The sequence below is a fragment of the Ranitomeya imitator genome, chromosome 5, assembly GCF_032444005.1.
Source record: "Ranitomeya imitator isolate aRanImi1 chromosome 5, aRanImi1.pri, whole genome shotgun sequence".
In the NCBI taxonomy this organism is placed as follows: Eukaryota; Metazoa; Chordata; class Amphibia; order Anura; family Dendrobatidae; genus Ranitomeya; species Ranitomeya imitator.
Window position 1 is genome coordinate 82,187,917 of NC_091286.1, and position 25,962 is coordinate 82,213,878.

Sequence of the window (25,962 nt, forward strand, 5' to 3'; positions counted from 1 at the left end):
CTTGCTAGATATTGTTCTGCTCACACTTGTCAGACAGAGCACACAAACGGATGATTGATTAAATACCATGGAATACTTCCCTGCAGCCCAGTTTCTGAAGAAGCTTCCTTCTGGGACAACAGCCATTCTGACCAATTTGATGCAGTGTGCTGCATATGGTCTGAGCACTGACAGGCTGACCCTCCACCTCTTTAACCCCTTCACCCCCGGAGTGTTTTTCGTTTTTCGCTCCTTCTTTGCAGAGCCATAACTTTTTTATTTTTCCATCAATATGGCCATGTGGGGCTTATTTTTTGCGGGACGAGTTGTAGTTTTGAACGAAAAAATTCCAAGTGCGGTGAAATTGCAAAAAAAGTGCAATCCCACACTTGTGTTTTGTTTTGGCTTTTTTGCTAGGTTCACTAAATGCTAAAACTGACCTGCCATTCTGATTCTCCAGGTCATTACGAGTTCACAGACACCAAACATGTCTAGGTTCTCTTTTACAGAATGGTAAAAAAAAAATTCCAAAGCTTGCTTAAAAAAAAAAAAAAAAAAAAAAAAGCGCAATTTTCCGATAATGGTAGCGACTCCATTTTTCGTCATCTCGGGTTGGGTGAGGGCTTATTTTTTGCATGCCGAACTGACGTTTTTAATTATACTATCTTGGTGCAGATATGTTCTTTTGATCGCCCGTTCTTGCATTTTAATGCAATGTCTCGGCGACCACCTCTATGCAGCAGAATTGCAGGGTTGCTCATAGCAATCTGCAATCAACAACCATAGAGGTCTCAAGGAGACCTCTGGGTTGTGATGGGAACGCACCAATGACCCCGATCACGTGACAGGAGTCAGCGGTGTGAGTACTTCAGGCCACACGGCCGGCAGCACTTGTTAAATGCCGCTGTCAGTTTGACAGCGGCATTTAACTCGTTAATGGGCAGGCGGATTGTGATTCCGCTCGCGCCCATTGCGCGCACGTCAGCTGTTGCAAACAGCTGACATGTCGCGGCTTTGAGGTGGGCTCAGCTGGATTCCCTAGCAACCAGGCAACCCCCACATGTACTTATGCTGGCTAACAGATGTAAAACATTCAGCTGCGGCAAGAAAAACTAAATCTCCGAGCACTAAAAAATACTCGGAGGACCCCCGAGCATGCTCAAGAAATCTTGAGTTACGAGTATATTCGCTCATCACTAATATTCACCTCTCTCCACTTCTATTGGCGTGGAGAGAGGTGAATATTCATTTCTCTTAAGTAGCTGCACACGTGTCCACCCGGTGGCTGACACTGTTTGTGCGCTACTTATTACTCACTGCTCTTCCGTCGTGCGGAGCATTGAGTATTCCGGCAGCTGTGCGCTGCTTACAAGCTTAAAGCTGCTGGCACCGGAACAAGGTGCTGCGAGGGATCGCAGGAATGTAAATCTAATGGGTGTTTTTTTTTTTTTTTTTTTTTTTTTTATAGGGGTCATGCACACACACATAGGGATGGAGCCATGCATGAAAGGACAGGGATGAGGAGCCCGTGCATACCGGGAATGGGGGGGATGAGGAGCCCGTGCATACCTGGAATGGGGATGAGGAGCCCGTGCATACCAAGCTTATACTTGAGTCAATAAGTTTTCCCATTTTTTTTTTTTTTTTTTTTTTTTTAGATAAAATTAGGTGCCTCGGCTTATACTTGAGTATATACGGTACTTCAATCCCTTCCTTTTCCATTTAGTATATTTAGAGTATTCTCTAGTGATGAGCGAGTGTGCTCGTTACTTGGAGAACACCCGAGCATACTCGGGAAAACCCAAGTATCTTGGGCATGCTCGTAGATTTGTGTCCCCGCAGCTGCAGGGACACAAACATAATCTATGAGCATGCCCAAAATACTCTGAGAACACCCGAGCATGTTCGGAAAACTCGAGTAACGAGCACACTCGCTCATCACTAGTATTCTCCCATTCTCAACCACTTCTTACAGGACCTCCAAATTTTATGAACAAGAGTAAGAGTTGAAAAACCCCTAGAAGTGATCATAAGCTTACCCTTTCTCTAGACTATCTATCAGATTATCACCCCCTCCACGCAAAAATACTAGTACTACTACCCCTGCCCCTTTGATCCCATCCAAAGCAGGCATTCTAAAATGCTAGACTTGAGAGGCTAGAAAGTATCTCCAGGTGTGTGGTAGTGCTACAACCCCTGGCAAAAATTATGGAATCACCGGCCTTGGAGGATGTTCATTCAGTTGTTTAATTTTGTAGGAAAAAAGCAGATCACAGACATGGCGCAAAACTAAAGTCATTACAAAAGGCAACTTTCTGGCTTTAAGAAACACTAAAAAAATCAAGAACAAAAAATGTGGTAGTCAATAATGGTTACTTTTTTTTTAACCAAGCATAGGGGGAAAATTACGGAATCACTCAATTCTGAGGAAAAACTTATGGAATCACCCTGTAAATTTTTATACCTAAAAATAATACCTGCATCAAATTAGATCTGCTCATTAGTCTACATCTAAAAAGGAGTGATCACACCTTGGAGAGCTGTTGCACCAAGTGGACTGATATGAATCATGGTTCCAACACGAGAGATGTCAATTGAAACAAAGGAGAGGATTATCAAACTCTTAAGAGGGGAAATCATCAAGCAATGTTGCAAAAGATGTTGGTTGTTCAGTCGGCTGTGTCGAAAATCTGAACCAAATACAAACAACATGGGAAGGATGTTAAAGGCAAACATACTGGTAGACCAAGGAAGACATCAACGCTTCAAGACCGGAAACTTAAAGCAATAGGTCTCCAAAACAGGAAATGCACAACAAAACAAATGAGTAACGAATAAGAGCAAACTGGAGTCAACGTCTGTGACTGAACTGTAAGAAACTGCCTAAAGGAAATGGGATTTACATACAGAAAAGCTAAACGAAAGCCGTCATTAACACCTAAACAGAAAAAAAACAAGGTTACAGTGGGCTAAGGAACAGCAATCGTGGACTGTGGATGACTGGATGAAAGTCCTATTCAGTGATGAATAACGAATCTGCATTGGGCAAGGTGATGATGCTGCAACTTTTGTTTGGTGCCGTTCCAATGAGATTTATAAAGATGACTGCCTGAAGAGAACATGCAAATTTCCAGTCATTGATGATATGGGGGCTGCATGTCAGGTAAAGACAATGGGGAGATGGCTGTCATTACATCTTCAATAAATGCCCAAGTTTGTTATCCCATCAATTGAAAGGATATTTGGGGATGATGAAATCATTTTTTATGATGATAGTGCATCCTGTGATAGAGCAAAAACTGTGAAAACATTCCTTGAAAAAAGACACATAAGGTTAATGTCATGGCCTGCAAATAGTCTGGATCTCAATCCAATTGAAAATCTTTGGTGGAAGTTGAAGAAAATGGTCCATGACAAGGCTCCAACCTGCAAAGCAGATCTGGCAACAGCAACCAGAGAAAGTTGGAGCCAGATTGAAGAGTAATGTTTGACACTCATTAAGTCCATGCCTCAGAGACTGCAAGCTGTTATAAAAGCCAGAGGTGGTGCAACAAAATACTAGTGATGTTTTGGAGTGTTTTTTTGTTTGTTTGCTTTTCAAGATTCCATAATTTTTTTTTTTCCTCAGAATTGAATGATTCCATAATTTTTCCCCTATGCTTGGTTAAAAAAGTAACCATTACTGACTACCACACTTTTTGTTCTTGATTTATTTTAGTGTTTCTTAAAGCCAGAAAGATGCCATTTGAAATGACTTTTTTTTTTTTTTTTTTTTTTTTTTAGTTTTGTGCCATGTCTGTGATCTGCTTTTTTTCTACTAAATTAAACTGAATGAACATCCTCCAAGGCCGGTGATTCCATAATTTTTGCCAGGGGTTATAATACCTCCCCCCCACCCCAAGTTTTTAGGCAGCTGCAACTTTTCCAGCTTTTTTTCCTAGGTATTCCTCTCCTCCAGACCAAATCTCTGAAAATATTGTGCATCTTTCTAAACTAGTCTTTAGTTATCCAGATAGGTGAATTTTATATGTACCAAAATTATTTCTGCAGGCCTAATTAAATGGCACTTCCATTAATGAATGTAATCCTACAGAAAAGGGAAGTCGATCTCAAGTGTTAAGATAACTTTTTACAACTTTATTAAACATACATAATTTGGTAAAAATCTTTAAGGGGATAAAAAATAAACTATAAAAACCAGGTGTGTACTATTGTTATTAAAGAGTATTCACATATAGGTTGCTTTATCATTGGGAGGTAAAATCCTATATGGTACTTATTTTAGTAAACACATCACATAACATCTCCTACATAATTATGTGCTATTAAACTGCTTTAATTAGACAAATTCACATCTGGTAGATATCGGTGTATTAATTAATGTACTGAATAAGTACTGCAAAAGTGCTTAGTGCATAATGTTAGATCAGTGGGTCATATGTATAGCTTAAAGGGAACCTGTCACCCCGTTTTTTCAGATTGAGATATAAATACTGTTAAATAGGGCCTGCGCTGTGCGTTACTATAGTGTATGTAGTGTACCCCGATTCCCCACCTATGCTGAGAAATACATTACCAAAGTCGCCGTTTTCGCCTGTCAATCAGGCTGGTCTGGTCAGGAGGGCGTGGTGACATCGCTCTTTTGTTCCCCAGCTTTCCGTTGGTGGCGTAGTGGTGTGCGCATGTCCAATTTCCGAATTCCCTGCGCGCACGTGAAGAAACAGCGCGCGATCTGCGCTGTAATCCCTTGCATCGGTGGGGGCGGCCATCTTCCGAGTTTGCATCTCGGCTTTGGGAAAATGGCCGCCGCGATCTCTTTTGCGCACGCGCGGCATCCCGCGGCCATTTTCCTGAAGCCCCGTGCAGCAGAGCACTCCATCTGCGCACGCGCGGCCCCAGGAAGATGGCCGCCCCCACCGATGCAAGGGATTACAGCGCAGATCGCGTGCTGTTTCTTCACGTGCGCGCAGGGAATTCGGAAATTGGACATGCGCACACCACTACGCCACCAACGGAAAGCTGGGGAACAAAAGAGCGATGTCACCACGCCCACCTGACCAGACCAGCCTGATTGACAGGCGAAAACGGCGACTTTGGTAATGTATTTCTCAGCATAGGTGGGGAACAGGGTACACTACATACACTATAGTAACGCACAGCGCAGGCCCTATTTAACAGTATTTATATCTCAATCTGAAAAAACGGGGTGACAGGTTCCCTTTAATGCATATATAAAGTGTATGACCCACAGATGTATGTAGCATCAGTAAAGTGCATAGAGTGTATATATAGCAGCAGAGTGTAAAACCACATAGATAATGAATATTTCATATAAAAGCCAAAAAGGTTTATGATGTATTGTAGACTTGCATAGTGCCTATAAAGGACATATGCAAGCTAAATGCCTATGAAGAGACTATGCAGGAGAGAAGAATAGCAAAATGCATGTAAAAGGAGTCCACAACAGGATGCCAAAAGTCTAAAAATTTTGCAACTTTACAAAGTATTTTCTGGCGTGTGCTCTTTGAGGCTGCATGACCCGGGCTCTCTAGATCCTGTCCATACACAGCTACAAGTGTATGCCCAGTACAGCGTTGAGGTCCAGCACATCTTCTCATGCTAGAATGACACACGTCTGTATATGTGCTTTGATGAAAGCCTTTAGCTGGAGGTCATTTTTTTTTCTTCTTTTTTGTCTCGTGCAAAAAGCCATCACCAAATGTGATTAGATGTAGTCATTTTAGGAGTAACAAATGTTAAATGGAAGCAGCTGATATATTGAAATGCACAGTACAGAGCTGTCGGGTCACGGTTTACATTTAAGGAATAATCACTGATATATCTTCATTTTGTTACACAGGTCAGGAGCAAAGCTCAGCAAGCGTTTTTCACAGCTCTGGGAACCTATAATTTCTGCTGCCGTGATATCATTCCTCTCGTACTTGAATACCTGCGTCCGGACAGACAAGATGTGACTCAGCAACAATTCAAAGCAAGTCTTTACCTCCCCTATTTATTATGGAGAGTTAATATTACAATAAAGTGGTTGGGTATAAATGACTTTCCCATATATAAATATTTATATATATATCAGCAAAATGAGAAATTCCATTATGCTTACCATAGAAGGAACATGATGCTGTATTATATAGTTAGCTGGGGGTGTCTCGCCTTTTGGAGAACGGTCATGTCCGCGCCCCAAATGAACAGCACATAAATTTCAGTAGGAATTGCTGCCTTTATATCAGTCGCTTGCTGCTGCTTCCCCCAGAGTCCAGCTCATTGCTGGGGAGCCCAACAGTAGGATGAGCTTATTGTAAGAAGGACCTACTCTAACAATACAGAATGGCTAACGAAGAGATCCCCTGTATCCTAGTATACCTGGAATTGGTATTTAATACTATTGTCACATGTAAAGCGCCATGGAATAAATGGCGCTATGATAATAAAGAATAATTCTGCTAAGCCTTTAAGGACTTTGACTTGAACTTTCGATTTTTTTTTTTTTCCCCTCCTCCCCTTATTCCGAGTTCCATCACTTTATTTTTCTGGCGACAGAGCCATATGAGAGCTTGTTTTTTTGTGGGACAAGATTTAGTTTTGAATGACACCATTCATTTTCCTATATAATGTACTGAAAAAAACGGGAACAAAAATACTCCAACTGTGATGAAATGGTGAAATAACACGCAGTTCTGCTATTTTTTGTTATCAATTTTACATCATTCAAAATTACTTGGCAGTCTCATTCTCTAAAGCAGTATGATGCCAAACACGTGATAATATATATTTATATTATACTACCGCCTTTTTCAGAGACTCATATTTTTTTATTTTTTTTATCCCCATCAGCAAAGTTTCTGCTTAACTTTTTATAGATGATATTTTGGGGTACCTATGGCAATTTGATTGCTTTTTATTGTATTGGGTTAATGCAGCACCAATAAAACTGCAATTTTTTTTTTTTTTTTTTTCTCTTCATCATTTAATTTACTGATTTTAGATAAAATTATATTTTTAGGTAATTCATATACATATTGTATATTTATTATATAATTTATTTACTTTAGTCCGTGTTATTTATATTACACACTGCAATACAATAGCATTGGAGTACATAATGAAACTGCAATCCTCTTATGAGGCACAGCTTCTGGCTGAGCTTTACAGCAGCACTAAGCATTTATAGGGACGTTTTGCAATCCCCCAGGAGTCATGGTAACCCATTGGCTCCCAGCGATTGCATTATGGGGGGGGGACCAATGGAAGCTGGTGTGGGCATGTTGGCAAGGAAGCGATTTAATTGCTGCTGTCAGTCATTTGCAGCAGCATTTAAATAGTTAACAGCAGTATTCAGCGCTGGCTCAGGCTGCTGCTGCTGTTACAGGCAGGTGCTTGCTATGTATGTAACACCACTGGCATTTGCCAGCTATGATGTGGTCTCGGCTGAGCCTGCTTCATACAGCCTTCAGTGACCTGTGACGAAAATGTACATCACAACTTAAGAATAAGGGTTCTAAGTGCTGATACTTAAAGGAGTTCTTGCCTTTAGGGTGCCTTGTATTGTCTGCTTGGAAACCATGGTGCAGTCTGCCTAGCAAACCTTCATGATTGGGAATGCATTGTACAGACATGGCCGGCAATAGTCTCATCAGGTCTCAGCAAAGCAATGTCTCTAGAGAAGCCGTCCATAGTTCGCCTTTTTGACGATTTGGCTGAGAAGGTTCATCGCCAGTATGAAACGATCGGTTTGGATTTTTCGGTAAGTAGTAACCGGGTCACACATGAATTTGGAGGACGTTTTTATTTAAGTATATATATATATATAATGCTTGCCATTTACTGTATTTTTCAGACTATAAGATGCACAGGACCATAAGACGTACCTAGGTTTTAGAGGAGGATATTAGAAAAAAATAGAAGGAAAAAAAAATGTGGTCAATTCTGTACGCATGGCTCCTTCATCCCCATCCTGGTATGCATAGTCCCCCTCATCCCCATCCTGGTATGCATAGTCCCCCCCTCATCCCCATCCTGGTATGCATAGTCCCCCTCGTCCCCTTCCTGGTATGCATGGCTCCCTCATCCCCATCCTGGTATGCTTAGTCCCCCTCATCCCCATCCTGGTATGCATAGTCCCCCTCATCCCCATCCTGGTATGCATAGTCCCCCCTCATCCCCATCCTGTTATGCATAGTCCCCCTCATCCCCCATCCTGGTATGCATAGTCCCACTCATCCCCATCCTGGTATGCATAATCCCCCTCATCCCCCATCCTGGTATGCATAGTCCCCCTCATCCACATCCTGGTATGCATAGTCCCCCTCATCCCCCATCCTGGTATGCATAGTCCCACTCATCCCCATCCTGGTATGCATAGTCCCCCTCATCCCCCATCCTGGTATGCATAGTCCCCCTCATCCTCCATCCTGGTATGCATAGTCCCCCTCATCCCCCATCCTGGTATGCATAGTCCCCCTCATCCCCCATCCTGGTATGCATAGTCCCCCTCATCCCCCATCCTGGTATGCATAGTCCCACTCATCCCCATCCTGGTATGCATAGTCCCCCTCATCCCCCATCCTGGTATGCATAGTCCCACTCATCCCCATCCTGGGATGCATAGTCCCCCTCATCCCCCATCCTGGTATGCATAGTCCCACTCATCCCCATCCTGGTATGCACAGTCCCCCTCATCCCCCATCCTGGTATACATAGTCCCCCCTCATCCCCCATCCTGGTATGCATAGTCCCCCTCATCCCCCATCCTGGTATGCATAGTCCCCCTCACCCCCCATCCTGGTATGCATAGTCCCCCCCTCATCCCCCATCCTGGTATGCATAGTCCCCCTCATCCCCCATCCTGGTATGCATAGTCCCCCCTCATCCCTATCCTGGTATGCATAGTCCCCCTCATCCCTATCCTGGTATGTATGGTCCCCCTCATCCCACCATAGTCAGAACCGGTAGATCTGGACTAAAAGACGCACCTCCCATTTTCCTCCACATTTTTGGAGGATAAAAAGTGCGTCTTACAGACCGAAAAATACAGTACATTGCGCTTATTTGGTTGATTTGATGTTTATGATCAGGCGCAGAGCCGCAATTAACAGCGGTATCGGGGCCAAACAATGAAAATGAAAGGCACTTGGTAGTCGCCTAAACAGATCCAAAATATGTTTGCATTCTCATTCTAATTTGTAACCTGTCACAGCGACAGCAATATTAGGCAAGTTTCACACTAGCGTTTGGCAGGGCTGTGGATGGCAGCTTTCTTCCTCCGTTAAGCCCCACCCACTGCCGCACCTCTTCCTTCAGGTCCGCCTACTTCTGCATGCGTCCGTACCCTATCTTTAACATTGGGTACGCGGGCCATGTGTATGTATGCGATTGCCTCGGCATGCGTCGTTTTGACGCTGCGCCGATCGCAGCAAAATGCAACATGTTGCCTTTGATACAGTATGGCGCAGCGTCAAAAGGACGCATGCGGTCACATCCGCATGGCCTGCGTACCCAATGTTGAAGATGGGGTACGCATGGAGACGTAGGCGGAGCTGAAGGAAGAGGTGCAGCAGTGGGCAGGGCTTAACGGAGGAAGACTGCTTTCCTTCACAGCCCTGCCGAATGCTAGTGTGAAACTAGCCTTAAGGTACCGTCACACTAAGCGACGCTGCAGCGATACCGACAACGATCCGGATCGCTGCAGCGTCGCTGTTTGGTCGCTGGAGAGCTGTCACACAGACCGCTCTCCAGCGACCAACGATGCCGGTAACCAGGGTAAACATCGGGTTACTAAGCACAGGGCCGCGCTTAGTAACCCGATGTTTACCCTGGTTACCATTTTTAAAGTAAAAAAAACAACCACTACATACTTACCTACCGCTGTCTGTCCTCGGCGCTGTGCTTTCCTGCACTGACTGTGAGCAGAGCGGTGACGTCAACGCTCTGCTTTCCGGCTGCCCGGCGCTCACAGCCAGAGCAGAGAAGCACAGCTCCGGGGACAGACAGCGGTAGGTAAGTATGTAGTGGTTGTTTTTTTTACTTTAACGATGGTAACCAGGGTAAACATCGGGTTACTAAGCGCGGCCCTGCGCTTAGTAACCCAATGTTTACCCTGGTTACCAGCGAAGACATCGCTGAATCGGCGTCACACACGCCGATTCAGCGATGTCAGCGGGAGAGCCAGCGACGAAACAAAGTCCTGGCCTTTCTGCAGCGACCAACGATATCACAGCAGGATCCAGATCGCTGCTGCCTGTCACACTGGATGATATCGCTAGCCAGGATGCTGCAACGTCACGGATCGCTAGCGATATCGTCCAGTGTGACGGTACCTTTAGACTAGCAGTGTGACTATAGGTCGTTGAGCAACAAAAAAAAACCTGTCTTGTAGTAATCTGATGTTTCATTCATTTCATTCCAATGCTGAGAAATCGCCCTGTGAAGCTGCTTTCAGATTAGCCTGGAAGTGTAGTCAGGGCGTGATGATGCACTCTGAAAGTATTGACAAGCCCCTAAGATAACTTGACTGAGGCTTCAAAGCTTGATATTTCCATACTGACACATTATTACTTTAAGGAAATAAATTATTTTTGTTGTTGTACCAGAAGGTAGGCAGCAATACGATCTATTTCAGCAGTAAAGTCCTTAAGATCGGTTCTGATGAAGAGACATGCTTTTCTGTAGGATCAGCTCAGTCTACACGGCGCAGCTTGCCAAAAAACTAAAGGTCTACATATACACTATTTATGCCCAAATGACAGATTTCAGACTTTTTTCCAGTAATGTCACCGATTGCTCTGTAATGATCATGCAGATCAGCGATTGAGTATTACCTTCACAGAAAGTGTGTAATCAGAAGGACCATGTCACTGAATGTTTGGACAATAGAAGTCTCATCCAACACTACGTCATTGGTCATATTTCTGTATTTGCAGGTCCCAGATACTTGCATACAGATGGCTATTCTGCTGCAGCATTCTCTGAACCCCTCCAACCACGCCGAGCTGCCCCCCGCTGACCAGCTCTCTCTAGCACTGAAGAGGCAGGAGGAGAAGAACACAGAGTCTGTGAGGTGAGTCTCCTGCTTCTGAAGAGGACGCACAACTTGTCTTCTGAACATTTCATTTGGTCGGGTATTCTTTCCAGGTTGAAAAATCTGATGTAATTTTCAATAAAAATCCTCAAGGGTTTTTTTTTAACCAGGTTTTCACTTCCGGCACAGTTTATGGTGTGGTTTTTAACGTTTGTTTTTTTTTTTATATATATATATATATATATATATATATATATATATATATATATATATATATATATATATATATATATATATATATATATAAAACAGCGGGGATTTCCCATATAAATCAGAAGGAAACATATATTCTCAAAGAGTCTATGAAACGGTTTTGGTGCAGATTTGCATCAGAATCAACATGAAAAGTCTGTGTGAACCTATTTGTACACTGCCATGTATGACTATGTGCAAACTTTTTGTATGACGATACTAATATCGCATCACTTGTTTTTTTTCAGGAATTATGAACGTCTAGTCGACATGTTGCTCGATTGTGTCACTCAGAGAAACCTGTAAGTAGCGGACATTTTTCCTTTGTTTACATTATTGAATGGATGTCATATTTGCCTATCGTTATGATCCTGATGTTATTTTACCACCTCGTTACAGTCCATGGAAGTTTGAACACATCGGCATTGGGTTTCTGTCCTTGCTCCTAAGAGATGACTATGTCCTACCTCTTCGTGCAATCAGATACTTGGTGCAGTGTCTGAATCATGATGCCCTTATAGTCCGCAAGGTGCCGTAAATTTTTCTACTTCATTTTTTTTTTTAAATTATTTTACAAGTGTTAATGGTGTCCTGTGGTATTTTATGACTGACTGAATGCTTCAGGTCTAAATGACAAGTGGCACAGATCAGGGTTGCCAACCCTCCAGAAATTCTAGGACAGTCCATAAAAATTAGGCATTTTTTTTTTTTTGCATATCCATAAATAGGATTTAAGGTGTCTGGTGTGTTTGTTTGTTCAGAATGCTGGGCTGTAGACATGTCACTTATAATCAGAACGATTTATTATGGGTTTCCAGTGTGTCTGTTAAAAAAAAATATTTTATCTTTTTATATATATTCTTTTTTTTTTTTTTTTTTTTTTTTTTTTTGATGAGCTGTTGTGAAAAGAATTTAAAGGTCATGTTGGCAACCCTGGCCAGGATAATCCACTGTTTTGTCATGTAGATCGACCTTCGGTCCTCCAAGCAGGTTGCCTCTGTTAAATGTAGTGTATAACGTAATGGTTATGGCTAGAACTAAATCTTAAAAATCCTTCACATCTCAGAATGTCCTTTTGGCCATATTGGGGTCGGATATATCAAGCTCGCAGTCTTTTCTTTATCGCCTCTCATTGGGGGACACAGGAACCATGGGTGTATGCTGCTGCCACTAGGAGGCTGACACTATGCAAATAAAAAAGTTAGCTCCTCCTCTGCAGTGTACACCCCACCGACTGGCATTATACTCTTCAGTTTAGCTTAGTGTCAGTAGGAGGTGGACACGGGTCTTTTATTAGACCCTTATCTACCTCAATGTGCGTCGTTTTCTTTCAGGTTTTTTTCGGAAGGGATACAGGGTGAGCAGTCACACCTGTAGTCCCACAAAGCGGACTATGAGTACGGCGTGTACTGCCACCCCGTATCCTCATAGATCCCTCTCCAGGACCAAGATCCTAGCACACAAGCGTGCTCAGAAGTCCGGTCCTGGCCCCGTCCCCCACCCACTCGCCTACCAGAGCCTGTCGGTCGGAGGAGACGAGGACGTCCATCACAGCTCCGTGGACGTCTCATTCCCCTCAGGTTAGTAACGGCGTGGGATGTTTAGGTGAGTATTTCCCCTCCATTCCCCCGGGATCTTTTCTCCAGATGTCCCCCGGTCCTCCCTCATGGCGTTTTATTTTAGAGGGATCCCAGGGACAGCCACAAGGGCTGTAACTCATTTTCTAAGCTCTCCTTCATTGGCGGCCGCACAGCCACAATGTCTCCCTTATAGAGTCTCAGCCTAGCAGGCTGCCGCGCCGCTCCCCCCTGCGGTCTCACTTCTCGGCGGCCACAATGTGTCCTGTGTCTGCACGGCATCCTTGGCAGGATGCCGTGCCACTTACTTTCTGCGGCGCTCCGACGCCGCGATTCTCCGGCGGCGCTCCGGCGCCACGATTCTCCGGCGGCGCCAGCCTCTAATTTAGGTCCCGGCTTCTGCCGGGGCCTACTTCTGGCGCCGCGACCCCGCCACTTCCGCTTTCCCGGGCGGCCTTGGCAGGCTGCCGCTCTACTCAGTGCCTGCGGTGCACTGCTCCGGCGCCGCGGTTCCCTTCTCCGGCGGCGCCGGCCTCTACTTTAGGTCCCGGCTTAGGCCGGGGCCTACTTCCGGTCCCGCGCTCCTCTACTACCGCTTCTGCGGGCGGGCTTTTTCCCGCCCGACATTCCGTGCCCTGCCCACCGGCGCTTCTATGGCTGACTCCGCCCCCTTCTTCCAGGTACAACGTCTGTGGGCCCTCACCGCTCCTCAGGAGCAGGTGCTCACGCAGCGCGACCCTCACATCGCCACCGCACTAGGACTACAGCACCTCAGGGCAGGAGTTCCACCTTCTTTCATCGGAGACCCACCGCAAGCGGAACATCTTCCAGGACCGGGTCCGTGAGTAGCTGCACTGCAGACTGACATCCCCTCTGCCCCACTGTCCCCTAACCCGCCGGCATTTTCTTCAGGGACCTTCTCAAAATGTCTACCTCTTAAAGGGGGCCGCTCTCGTCCTCCTGCTTCTTCCTCATCTGTCTTAGTCAAGTACTTTGCATATGTCAGTCCTGCAGCAACCCGTTTGTTCCCACTGCCCAGGATCCCCCGGCCGATCCACCCGAGAGTGATCCCCCCCATCCCAGGCTGGGCCTCCTCTCTGTCCCAATCGGTGGCCGATTTAACACGGGTGTCTCAAACCCTGGTGTCCGTGCTGGATCGGATACCCCTGCAGACCCCCGCAGTAGCCAGCTGGACGCAGGAAATTCCGTCCGAGCCATCCACGGCTAGCCGCAAAAGGTCCAGACAGGAACGCCGGTCTGAGTCCTCTTCTTGTTCCATCTCGCCACTCGGTCCTCCTCTGCGGTCGGCGTCCTCCCGATCCTCCTCCCCTGAGTCAGGCGAGGCGTTCTCTGATGTCCCCTCGGAGGATGTTTCGGAGCTGGATTCGAACCAAATCGCTACCATGAGGGATATGGTTCTGAATCTTATTGGAGTGATAAATCAAACCTGTGGCATCAAAGAGTCCTCTACGGAACCCGCAGATCAGGCGGTTTCGTTTAGACGGGCTAAACCACCTTCCAAGTTTTTCGCTCCTCACCCAGAATTCGAGGAGATTATGGCTAGAGAAAGAGAGAACCCGACCAGACGCTTTTCAGAGAGGAAAGCGACTTGGCGTGTTATATCCCTTCTCTTCGGAGCTCACCGCTAATTGAACTGCTTCTCCTTCAGTGGACCCTCCAGTTTCCAGACTGTCCACCAACACGGTTCTCCCACTGTCCAGCGGAGCATCGCTGAAAGATTCTAACGATAGGGTCATAGAATCTTTCGCGAAGTCAGCCTTTGAGGCGGCCTCAGCTAGTCTTTGCCCGGCCTTCGCTTTCACTTGGGTTTCAAAATCCATTTCCAAATGGGCCAAACAGCTCCGTCAGGGCATCCTGGACGGGGTTCAATCCGGACAGCTGGCGGAACTTGCCTACCTGATTTCTCACGCGGGTGAATATCTGGTCTCCGCCTCCCTGGACGCCGCGTCTTGTGCGGCTCAGGCGTCCAGCAACGCGGTTGCCATCCGCCGAACCGTTTGGCTTAAGGCCTGGCAGGCGGATTTGTCTTCTAAAAAGTCCCTTACCAGCCTTCCTTTTCAGGGGTCTCGTCTCTTTGGTTCTAAGCTAGACCAACTCATTAAGGACGCTACAGGGGGTACGAGTTCCCTTCTTCCCCAGGCCTAGCCTCGACGCCCTCCTCCTAGACGTCAATTTTGGTCTTTTCGGTCCTTTTGGCGCTTCGCGGCATCAAATTCATTCTCCCAGCAGCAACAGAGGCCACAGGCCGTCAAGAGGAGAAGACGGTATCCTTGAGGCCCACTCCTTCCTCGCTACTCCCAGGGAAGATCCTCCAGGTCCAGGACTGGAAGGACCTCCTCGGCATGACTCGACTAGTAGCCAGGCCACCTCTCTTCTTCAGGGACGTCTGGATCTCCTCGGTAGAGGACGCTTGGGTCAGGGAAGTTGTATCCTCGGGATACAAGATAGAGTTCCTTTCTCGACCCCGGGATCGTTTCTTCGAATCCCGACCTCCAAGAGATTCCGCTCTAGTTCCGGGTTTCTTCGCAGCCATCGCGTCTCTCCTCAAAGCCGGGGTAATCGTTCCCGTCCAAGAAAAAGAACGGTTCACAGATTTCTACTCAAACCTTTTTGTAGTACCGAAAAAAGACGGCAGAGTGCGTCCCATTCTGGATCTCAAATTACTGAACAGGAGAGTCCGTCTAAAGCACTTCAGGATGGAATCCCTTCGTTCGGTAATCGCTTCCATGGAGGCTCACGAATTTCTGTGTTCCATAGATGTTCAGGATGTCTACCTCCATGTTCCGATATTTCCAGGACATCACCGATTCCTGCGCTTTACGGTGCTCCAGGAACACTTTCAGTTCGTCGCCCTGCCGTTCGGTCTTGCATACCGCCCCAAGAGTCTTCACGAAGATCATGGCGGCACTGATGGCCATCTTGAGGGTCAGAGGTCTGGGTCTTTTTCCATACCTCGACGACATCCTCATCAAGGCTCCGTCCTTTTCTCAGGCCCACGAAAGCCTGTCCATCGTTGATACCCTAGCCCGTTTTCAGGTGGTTGGTCAACCGGAAGAAGTCCTGTCTTATTCCTTCTCAGCGCATCATCTTTCTGGGCATGCTCTTCGACACCCGTCTGACCAGGGTCTTTCTCCCCGAAGTCAAGAGATCCATTCTTCGTCAGGACGTACGCGTGCTCCAGGGCCCTCGGCCTCCCTCCCTCCGATCGGCCATGAAGGTTTTGGGGAGGATGGTAGCAACATTGGAAGCGATTCCCTTCGCCCAATTTCATTCTCGACCTCTTCAGCAAGCCATCCTGTCTCAGTGGAACAGGTCTGTCTTCCCCATGGACCGCCCGATCCGACTCTCCCCCCGAGTCAAACGGTCTCTCATGTCCCAGGGCAGGTCCTTCCTTCCAGTTCACTGGCAAGTGGTGACGACGGATGCCAGCCTGCTCGGCTGGGGTGCAGTGTTTCGCCACCTGACTGTACAGGGCCGCTGGTCAGCGCAAGAGTCAACCTTACCGATCAATGTCCTCGAGATCCGGGCCATTTTTCTGTCCCTTCGTCACTGGGAAAGGATTCGCAGGGGCCTTCCTATCCGTATCCAGATGGACAATGCCACGGCGGTGGCATATGTCAACCATCAGGGGGGAACTCGGAGCGCCTTGGCCGAGGTATCCAGGATTCTCCTTTGGGCAGAGGCAACGGTTCCGGTGATATCCGCGGTGCATATCCCCGGCGTGGACAATTGGGCCGCCGACTTCCTCAGCCGCGAGGGTCTCGCGGCAGGGGAATGGTCCTTACGTCCGGAGGTCTTCCATCAGATTTGTCTTCGATGGGGGACTCCGGACGTGGACCTCACGGCGTCTCGAACGAACAGGAAGATTCCGCGGTTCGTCTCCAGGTCTCGCGATCCTCTCGCAGTGGACGTCGACGCTCTGGCCATTCCTTGGTCACAGTTCGGGCTGCCCTACCTGTTCCCACCCCTTCCCTTGCTTCCCAAACTGCTGAAAAAGATCAAAGCAGAAGGGATGCCGGTCATTCTAATCGCCCCGGATTGGCCTTGGACAGCTTGGTTCGCGGAGCTCGTCAATCTTCTCGCGGACGCTCCCTGGCGCCTTCCAGTCTGGCCCGATCTGCTGTCTCAGGGTCCGATCTCCCACCCGAATTCTCAGTCGCTCAGTTTATCGGCGTGGCTGTTGAGACCGCAGTTCTAAGAGCGTCCGGCCTTTCGGCCCGGGTGATTTTCACCATGATTCAGGCTCGGAAGCCTTCGTCTTCCAGGATCTACTATTGTGCCTGGAAGGCTTACTTCCGTTGGTGCGAGTCCAACCGCGTTTCACCTATGTCCTTTTCCCTGCCTTCCATCTTGGTTTTCCTTCAGGCAGGACTGGATTCGGACCATGCTCTTAGTTCCCTAAAGGGCCAGGTTTCTGTGCTTTCCATCCTGTTTCAAAAGACTTTAGCTTCCAGACCACAGGTTAAGACCTTCCTTCAAGGAGTAGCCCACGCGGTCCCTCTGTACAGGGCCCCTGTGGATTCATGGGATTTAAACCTGGTACTGGACGTTCTGAGGGTTCCCTCCTTTGAACTTCTCAGGGAGGTTTCCCTATCAGTTCTGTCTTGGAAGGTGGCCTTTCTTGTGGCCATCACTTCTATCCGCCGCGTCTCCGTGTTGGCGGCTCTCTCTTGCCGTCCTCCTTTCTTGGTTATCCACCAGGACAAGGTGGTCCTCAGGCCTCCGCCTTCCTTTCTTCCTAAGGTGGTTTCCACATTCCACCTCAACGAGGACATCGTTCTACCTTCCTTTTGTCCAGCTCCGACTCATCTTCTGGAGCGATCGTTGAACAAGCTGGACCTTGTCAGGGCAGTGAAGATCTATCTGGATAGAACGTCCACTTTCCGGAAGACGGATTCTCTTTTCGTCATTCTTGATGGCTCGCGCAGAGACCAGCCGGCTTCTAAGGCGACTATCGCTCGCTGGATCAGAACGGCTATTCTGGAGGCTCACCTGGTCAAGAACAGAGTGCCTCCCTCTGGGATCAAGGCTCGCTCCGCCCGGGCAGTCGGCGCCTCCTGGGCGGTGCACCACAGGGCTTCCGCCCTACAACTTTGCAAAGCGGCAACCTGGTCTTCCATCCACACGTTCGCCAAATTTTACAAGGTCCATACCTACGCTTCGGCGGACGCCAGCCTAGGCAGAAGGATCTTGCAGCCGGCAGTGGTGAGTCCTCTGACCTGATGGAAGTCTGTTTTCCCGCCCTTGGGACTGCTTTGGGACGTCCCATGGTTCCTGTGTCCCCCAATGAGAGGCGATAAAGAAAACAGGATTTTTGGTTGCTTACCGTAAAATCTGTTTCTTGGAGCCTCCATTGGGGGACACAGCTCCCTCCCAATGTTTTTGTTATATGTTCTATGACTGTTCTCACGTTTACAGTTCTCAAGTTTGTGGTTATGGTTTTTCAACCCTGTTACTTTTCTCCTACTGCTTTCTCACTAACTGAAGAGTATAATGCCAGTCGGTGGGGTGTACACTGCAGAGGAGGAGCTAACTTTTTTATTTGCATAGTGTCAGCCTCCTAGTGGCAGCAGCATACACCCATGGTTCCTGTGTCCCCCAATGGAGGCTCCAAGAAACAGATTTTACGGTAAGCAACCAAAAATCCTGTTTTCTTGCTCCACAGAATAGCGCAGGCAATGTTGCATATAGGGGAGACCAGTAAAATACACACAAAATAAATATATATATATATTTATTATTATTATTATTATTATTATTATTATTATTTTTTTTTTTTCTTTATTTTTTTAACTCTGGGTGTTTATGGGTGATGGATGCCGCTGTACACTTACTGATGTTCTCATTGGGAAATTCTGAATCTGATCCGCTGCTAGTTTCTTACAGTTAATGTTAATGGTCAGTACACTTCCAAAGAACCAATCTCTGATGTTCTTTTTCATTGCAGATGGCAATTTCCACAGTTGCTGGGATTCTTAAACAGCTGAAGAGGCCTCACATTAAAGTGCCCATATGTCCATATGAAATCAGTACGTAGAAATGTGCGGACTTCTAATTCTTGTAAAATGTAGCATTAAGTCAGGGTGTGTGTGTGTGTGTGTACATACACATATAAAATATATATATAAAATATACAGCAGAACAGCCAGTCACAAGTTATAATTTACAATACTAATATTATCATTAGCAGTGGTATAATTGTGCTAATTTGTTAAAGGTGGATGTCCTAAGCCTGACACCATCCTGGCTGGAGACAGGTCTGACAACCTATGGATACATTATAATAGTGCCAGTCTACCAAAGACAAAAGAATTGTGGGAGACCAATTGCTTTGTGGAGAAGACCCACTGGGGCTATTATACCTGGCCAAAGTAAGTTGTGTTTTATTGAGCTTTTTTGTTGTTGTTTTACAAACTACATTAACTAGCCTAATATTGGAGAATGTGTATAAAGACTGATATCCTACTGTTTTATTCCACTTTATTCATGGTTTTCAATGCTGAAAGTGTAACCGTCGTGTTAATTTTTACATCATAAATCAGTAGCACACATGGAAATGAGAAACTTTGTAATCTATCAGATCAGCGAAATCTGCTTCTTTTTCATCCTGGACTGATTGATCATCCTCTAAATTTTCAGTTCACAGGTAAAATCTGTCCTCCGTGAAGATAGTGCTATAGCTAGGAGATGGCAGTTGGTGCTGATAGGGTTCTATGCAGAGGGTAGAAGGTGGGAGGAGCTTAGTAGAACTCCTCCCTCCTCCTGCATGTTACATGGATGATGATTACTACTGATAAGATTGTATCTCAGTAATGCAAAAAAATAGTCTCTTCTGAATACAGATTTTACCTGTCAATTGAGCATTTTGAGGATGAATAATCAGTCCTGGGGAGAACGATTTCTCTGATAAAATATATACTGTAAGTTGCTTGTTTTCATGTGTACAATTGAGTTATGAAATCAAATTTAAAACTGCAGTTAAAAAGGGAGCTCTACTCTTTCACTCTTCTAAGATGTATTCCCCCTTAATTAGTTAACGGGTTATTACCATCTTCTTAAATGGGTATGGTTAGATCATTCTTAAAAATACAAGCAATTTACAGAACATGCTCGCCGCTTACTAGCTTTTTCTTCTCATTGGGGGACACAGGACCATGAGTGTTATGCTGCCTGCCACTAGGAGAACACTAAGTTAACACAGGAAGATTAACTTCTCCCCTGCAGTATACACCCTCTCACTGGCCAATATACAATCTTGCTTAGTGTCTGTAGGAGGCACTTGGGTCTGTTTCAGACCCCAACGTTTATATTTTCATTTTTATTTTCTGAAAATTTTTATTTTTTAATTAACGGAGTGAAGGGGGCGACGGATCCCTTTCAAGGGTCCGCTCTCCCCCGAACCATCAACAGGCGAGAATGCGGAGTATATCTCCCCATACCCTCTCCTGCGACGACTGGGCACGCAAAATTCTATTCTTGGGCGACGGTTCCTCCTTTGCTCCCGATCTCCCCCCCCCTTATAACATGGCGAGCACATAGAGCTTCTGCTCTCATGTTCCTCTCCTGGGCCCAACGCTATATGATCAGAGGTCCCCACCTGATGGTGTCACTGCAGCCCCACGACAGCTGGAAGCCCCGGAGGTGAAGATGGATGGAGGGCCCTCTCCATCCCCCGATCAGGGAGGATGGATGGTGCGCTTACCCTGACAAGTGACAGAAGGCTGGGGAGAGGCTGCATCGCGCTGTGAGTATTCTCCTCGCGCTTACTGGCGTCGGAGAGTGCGGTCCTGGTCGCTGGGGAGAAGCGCTGTTGGCGGGTGCCAGTGGCGGTCAGCCAGCGTTCCGTCGCGGGCCACCGGCGCGCATTGTTGGCAGGACCCAGAAATTTAGTCCCCTAGCTGGACTAGGCCGTGGTTTGCATTGCTCTGCCCACTGCCGGAGCTCCGCCCACTTTCTCTGCGCTTCTCGTCCAGAACAAGAGGCGCTCTGCAAAATTTCGGGCGCCATTTTGCTCGCACTCCTGTGAGGAAACCAGCCGCACAGTCACCACGCTGACTGACAGCTACGGGGCTGCCGAACATCCCATCTGCCCCCCTTATAACATGGCGAGCACATAGAGCTTCTGCTCTCATGTTCCTCTCCTGGGCCCAACGCTATATGATCAGAGGCCCCCACCTGATGGTGTCACTGCAGCCCCACGACAGCTGGAAGCCCCGGAGGTGAAGATGGATGGAGGGCCCTCTCCATCCCCCGATCAGGGAGGATGGATGGTGCGCTTACCCTGACAAGTGACAGAAGGCTGGGGAGAGGCTGCATCGCGCTGTGAGTATTCTCCTCGCGCTTACTGGCGTCGGAGAGTGCGGTCCTGGTCGCTGGGGAGAAGCGCTGTTGGCGGGTGCCAGTGGCGGTCAGCCAGCGTTCCGTCGCGGGCCACCGGCGCGCATTGTTGGCAGGACCCAGAAATTTAGTCCCCTAGCTGGACTAGGCCGTGGTTTGCATTGCTCTGCCCACTGCCGGAGCTCCGCCCACTTTCTCTGCGCTTCTCGTCCAGAACAAGAGGCGCTCTGCAAAATTTCGGGCGCCATTTTGCTCGCACTCCTGTGAGGAAACCAGCCGCACAGTCACCACGCTGACTGACAGCTACGGGGCTGCCGAACATCCCATCTGCCGTCCTATTCCTCCCTGGGGACACAGACACAGGACCGTGGGTAAGCTGTACCAGGAAGAGCTTAACCCCTTCTCTGCACGCATACCCTGCCTATCTCTAAAGACACACTATGTCTCACCCTAAAGAGGCCAAGAGGGTGAAGTAAAAAACACTGTGTGCTTTTTGTTAATGTGGCACTTTTAGCACTGCCTTGCCCCGAGCTCACAATGCCCCGTTATTGTGGATTGTGGTCCGGCCTGTGTGCAGCCATCTCCCGCCGCCTCCGACCCTGCTGAGGCTAGTCCCCCTGAGTGGGCTGCTTCCCTGGCCAAGGCAATAGACTTCCTCCGGGGTCTCTCTTGAAGTCAGACCGCGGAGAACTCTGGCGACGGTACGGATCCGCCCACCTGCAGGGGGCGCACTCAATCACTAAGGGCTCAGGGTTCTAGATAACGGACCCATGTCGCGTCCTCTGATCACAGCCGTGCTTGTGTTTCTGCTTCTACGAGCTCAATTTCTCGTTCCTTCTCCTGAGAACCATAACGCACACAACTCTACACAACTCTGAATACGAGTCTGATGCATCTTTAGTCCAGGATTCCTCGACTTCTCAACAGACGCTTGATTCTCTTATTGAGGCGGTCAACAAGACCATGAAGGTGGACGGGGAACCTTTATCCACTGAGGAACACGTGGTCTTTTAAAAAGACTAAACGTGCCCAAAAGGTATTCGCCACTCATCCTGAATTTAAGGACATTGTCCAGAAACACAGGGAACGGCCCGATAAATGTTTCACGGGTCAAAAGCCTATTGAGTCCAAATACTCTTTTGCTCAGGAACTAATGAAGGACTGGCTACAGTCTCCTTAAGTGGATCCTGCCGTATCACATCTCGCCTCCAAAACGCTCCTATCCTTGTCTGACGGTTCTTCAGTCAAAAACCCCACTGACCGTCAAATTGATTACCTGGCTCGCTCTGTTTTCGTGGCTACAGGAGCGTCTTTCCATCTTTCGCCGCTACTTGGGTGGCTAAGACTATGGTCGCTTGGGCTGAGGTGCTGACCACAACCATCCATGACAGTAATCTCCCTAAAGAGGCGATCAATCTGGCTAACCAGATAGCCCAAGCTGGGGACTTTGTGGTTAATGCTTCAATAGACGCGGCCAATTGCGCTGCACAAGCAGCCGTGAACGCAATCCCCATCATATGAGCCCTGTGGCTCAGAGATTGGTGAGCAGATTCTGCTCCAAAAAATCATTGACATCTCTGCCCTACCAAGCTGGTCACTTATTCGGAGAAAAGTTGGACCAAATTATTTCTGACGCTTCCGGAGGAAAGCGTAAATTCCTCCCTCAACAAAAACCTGCCCAGCCGTTTCGGTATCAACAACAACCCTGATTCCAGCCCTTTCGCAACAGTCCCAATTGGTCATCTCCATCCTCCGGATCAGGTCGAGTATCGCGCCGAGACAGAGGTTCCCAGGTCTCACACAGGCCCAACCGTAGCTGGAAACCCGGATCGTGGTCATCCGGATCTAAGGGATCCAGATCCCTTAGACCTTCCAATCAATGACTCGTTGCAACATCCGGAAGACATCGACAAAGTAGGTGGCCGTTTACTTTCGTTCCGCCAAGCCTGGCTGTCGGTTGCCCACGACGAGTGGGTCAGAGAACTGGTGTCCTCCTTATACAAAATGGTTTTCTCCCCCCCAACCCCCCTTCTTCCAGTCGTGTCCTCCCAAAACAAAGACAAGGGCCTTTCTCCAGGCCATATGGGCACTACAAGGAGACTGAGTCATCATTCCGGTTCCCCAAGACCAAAGGTTCAAGGGGTTTTACTCAAACCTATTCGTGGTCCCAAAAAAGGATGGTTCCCTGCGACCAATACTGGATCTAAAGCTTCTGAATAACTTTGTTAAAATTCGACGCTTCAGAATGGAATCTCTCCATTCTGTTGTCGCGTCCATGGAAAAGGGAGAGTTTCTAGCATTCATAGACATCAAGGATGCTTACCTCCACATCCCAATTTTCCTTCCTTGCAGCAGGGAGCACGGACTCTCTCCCGCCCAGTCTCACTCCATTCGTTTCAGCATGCGCATTCTCTGACAAATGGTAGCAGCCATGGAAGCGGTTCCATTCGCGCAGTCCCTTACAACATGCGCAGCTGTCGGCATGGAACGGTAAACCCGTCCTCTCTCGCCCGTCGTCTCCGTCTGTCTCAGCAGGTCAGGCAGACCCTCATGTGGTGGACGCTGAAGTCCTCTCTGTACCAGGGAAAGTCTTTTCTCCCAGTGCGCTGGCTGGTGGTGACCACCGTTGCCAGCCTTTTGGGCTGGGGTGCGGTCTTCAACACACAGCACAGGGGCGGTGGTCCACTCGAGAGTCGCGTCTCCCCATCAATATCCTGGAAATTCGAGCGATCAGACTAGCCTTGTTCAGTTTTTACCATCTCCTGGCAGGTCACCCCATCAGAATCCTGTCCGACAACGCCACAGCGGTGGCGTACATCAACCGTCAAGGGGGAACCCGCAGCAAGACGGCCATGCTCGAAGTGACCCACATCCTCCGTTGGGCCGACAGCAACCATTCGCCCATCTCGGCGGTCCACATACCAGGTGTGGAGAATTGGGCGGCGGACTTCCTCAGTCGCCAGGGGCTCGCCTTGGGCGAGTAGTCCCTCCACCCAGAAGTTATTCAGCAGACTTGTCATCTCTGGGGGACCCCGGATGTGGACCTCATGGCCTCCAGGCTAAACAACAAGGTTCCCCAGTTCATTGCCCGATCCCTCGATCCACGTGCCATCGGAGCAGATGCCCTGGTCCTGCCGTGGCATCAGTTCCGCCTCCCGTACATTTTTCCCCCTCTTCCCCTGCTACCGAGGGTCATCAAGAACAGGGGTCCCCAACTCCAGTCCTCAAGGCCCACCAACATGTCATGTTTTCAGGATTTCCTTAGTCTTGCCCAGGTAATAATTGCATCACCTGTGCAATGCAAAGGAAATCCTGAAAACATGACCTGTTGGTGGGCCTTGAGGACTGGAGTTGGGGACCCCTGATCAAGAAGATCAGGGCAGAAGGGGTACCGGTGATCCTAGTTGCGCCAGACTGGCCGCAGCGGGCATGGTACGCGGAACTGGTTCAGCTGGTCGCAGATGTCCCCTGGCGGCTTCCAGATCGCATGGATCTTCTCTCACAGGGCCCGATTTGCCACCAGAGCTTTGGGGCCCTGTTTTTGACGGTGTGGCCGTTGAATCCTGGATTCTAGCCCAAGCTCAATTCTCCCCTGAGGTATCCTCCATCATGATTAGTGCTAGGAAGCCCGTGTCCATGCACCTTTATCACCATATCTGGCGAATCTTCTTCACATGGTCCTATTCCCATGGACGATCTCCTCTGGTATTCTCCATCCCTTCCATATTGGAATTTCTGCAATCAGGCCTAGAGTCGGGTCTCGCACTTGGCTCTCTCAAGGGACAGGTGTCGGCATTCAGTCCTGTTCCAACGTTAAATTGCCACCAGATTACCGGTTAAGACGTTCATTCAGGGAGTTTCCCATGTGGCGCCTCCCTATAAAATGCCTTTGGATCCATGGGATCTTAATTTGGTCCTTGGAGCTCTTCAGGAGGCCCCTTTCGAACCACTGCAGGACGTCTCTCTGACCTTCATTTCCTGGAAGGTGGTTTTTCTAGTGGCTATTACGTCAATCAGGCGTGTCTCGGAGTTGGCGGCTTTTTCCTGCTGACCCCCGTTTCTGATTTTTCACCCAGATAAGGTAGTCTTGAGGACCTCTCCTTCCTTTCTACCCAAAGTCGTTTCCTCCTTCCACCTCAGAGGAGATTATTCTGCCTTCATTCTGTCCTGCACCAGTCAATCACATTGAGAAAACTCTGCACACTCTCGATGTGGTTAGGGCCCTTCGACGGTATGTCTCACAGACGGCTCCCTTCCGCAGGTCAGATGTCCTATTCGTTCCTCCAGAGGGGCAAAGGAAGGGCTTGCCGGCTTCCAAGGCTACTCTAGGCAAATGGATTTGATCAAACATTCAGGAATCCTATAGTGTCAGGGGTGCTCCTATCCCAGCAGGGATTAAGGCCCATTCTACTCGGTCGGTGGGCGCCTCTTGGGCCATTCGGCACCAGGCATCAGCACAACAGGTCTGCAAAGCTGCAACTTGGTCCAGATCCAGATTGCATACTTCAACAAAACACTACCACATTCATTCTCTATCCTCTGCAGACGCTGCCCTTGGCAGGCGCATACTGCGGTCGGCAGTACCTTAGTTGTAAGTCTATGGTACATTGGGTATTAGCAGCTATGTTGCTCCCCACTCAGGGACTGCTTTAAAATGTCCCGTGGGCCGGTGTCCCCCAATGAGGCGTAGGAGAGAAATAGGGATTTTTGTGTACTCACCATAAAATCCTTTTCTCCGAGCTAATCATTGGGGGACACAGC

At 48.1% G+C, this 25,962-nt stretch overlaps 1 protein-coding gene across 1 annotated transcript in view; it reads left to right on the top strand.

Moving 5' to 3' along the window:
• PSME4 (proteasome activator subunit 4) overlaps positions 1-25,962 on the top strand; it is a 228,326-nt gene that overhangs the window by 144,908 nt on the left and 57,456 nt on the right. The window contains exons 27-33 of the mRNA XM_069768879.1: positions 5,840-5,971; positions 7,532-7,741; positions 10,917-11,053; positions 11,515-11,568; positions 11,666-11,795; positions 18,812-18,893; positions 19,082-19,235. Coding sequence (XP_069624980.1) covers positions 5,840-5,971; positions 7,532-7,741; positions 10,917-11,053; positions 11,515-11,568; positions 11,666-11,795; positions 18,812-18,893; positions 19,082-19,235 — 899 coding nt within the window. The remainder of the gene's footprint in view (positions 1-5,839; positions 5,972-7,531; positions 7,742-10,916; positions 11,054-11,514; positions 11,569-11,665; positions 11,796-18,811; positions 18,894-19,081; positions 19,236-25,962) is intronic.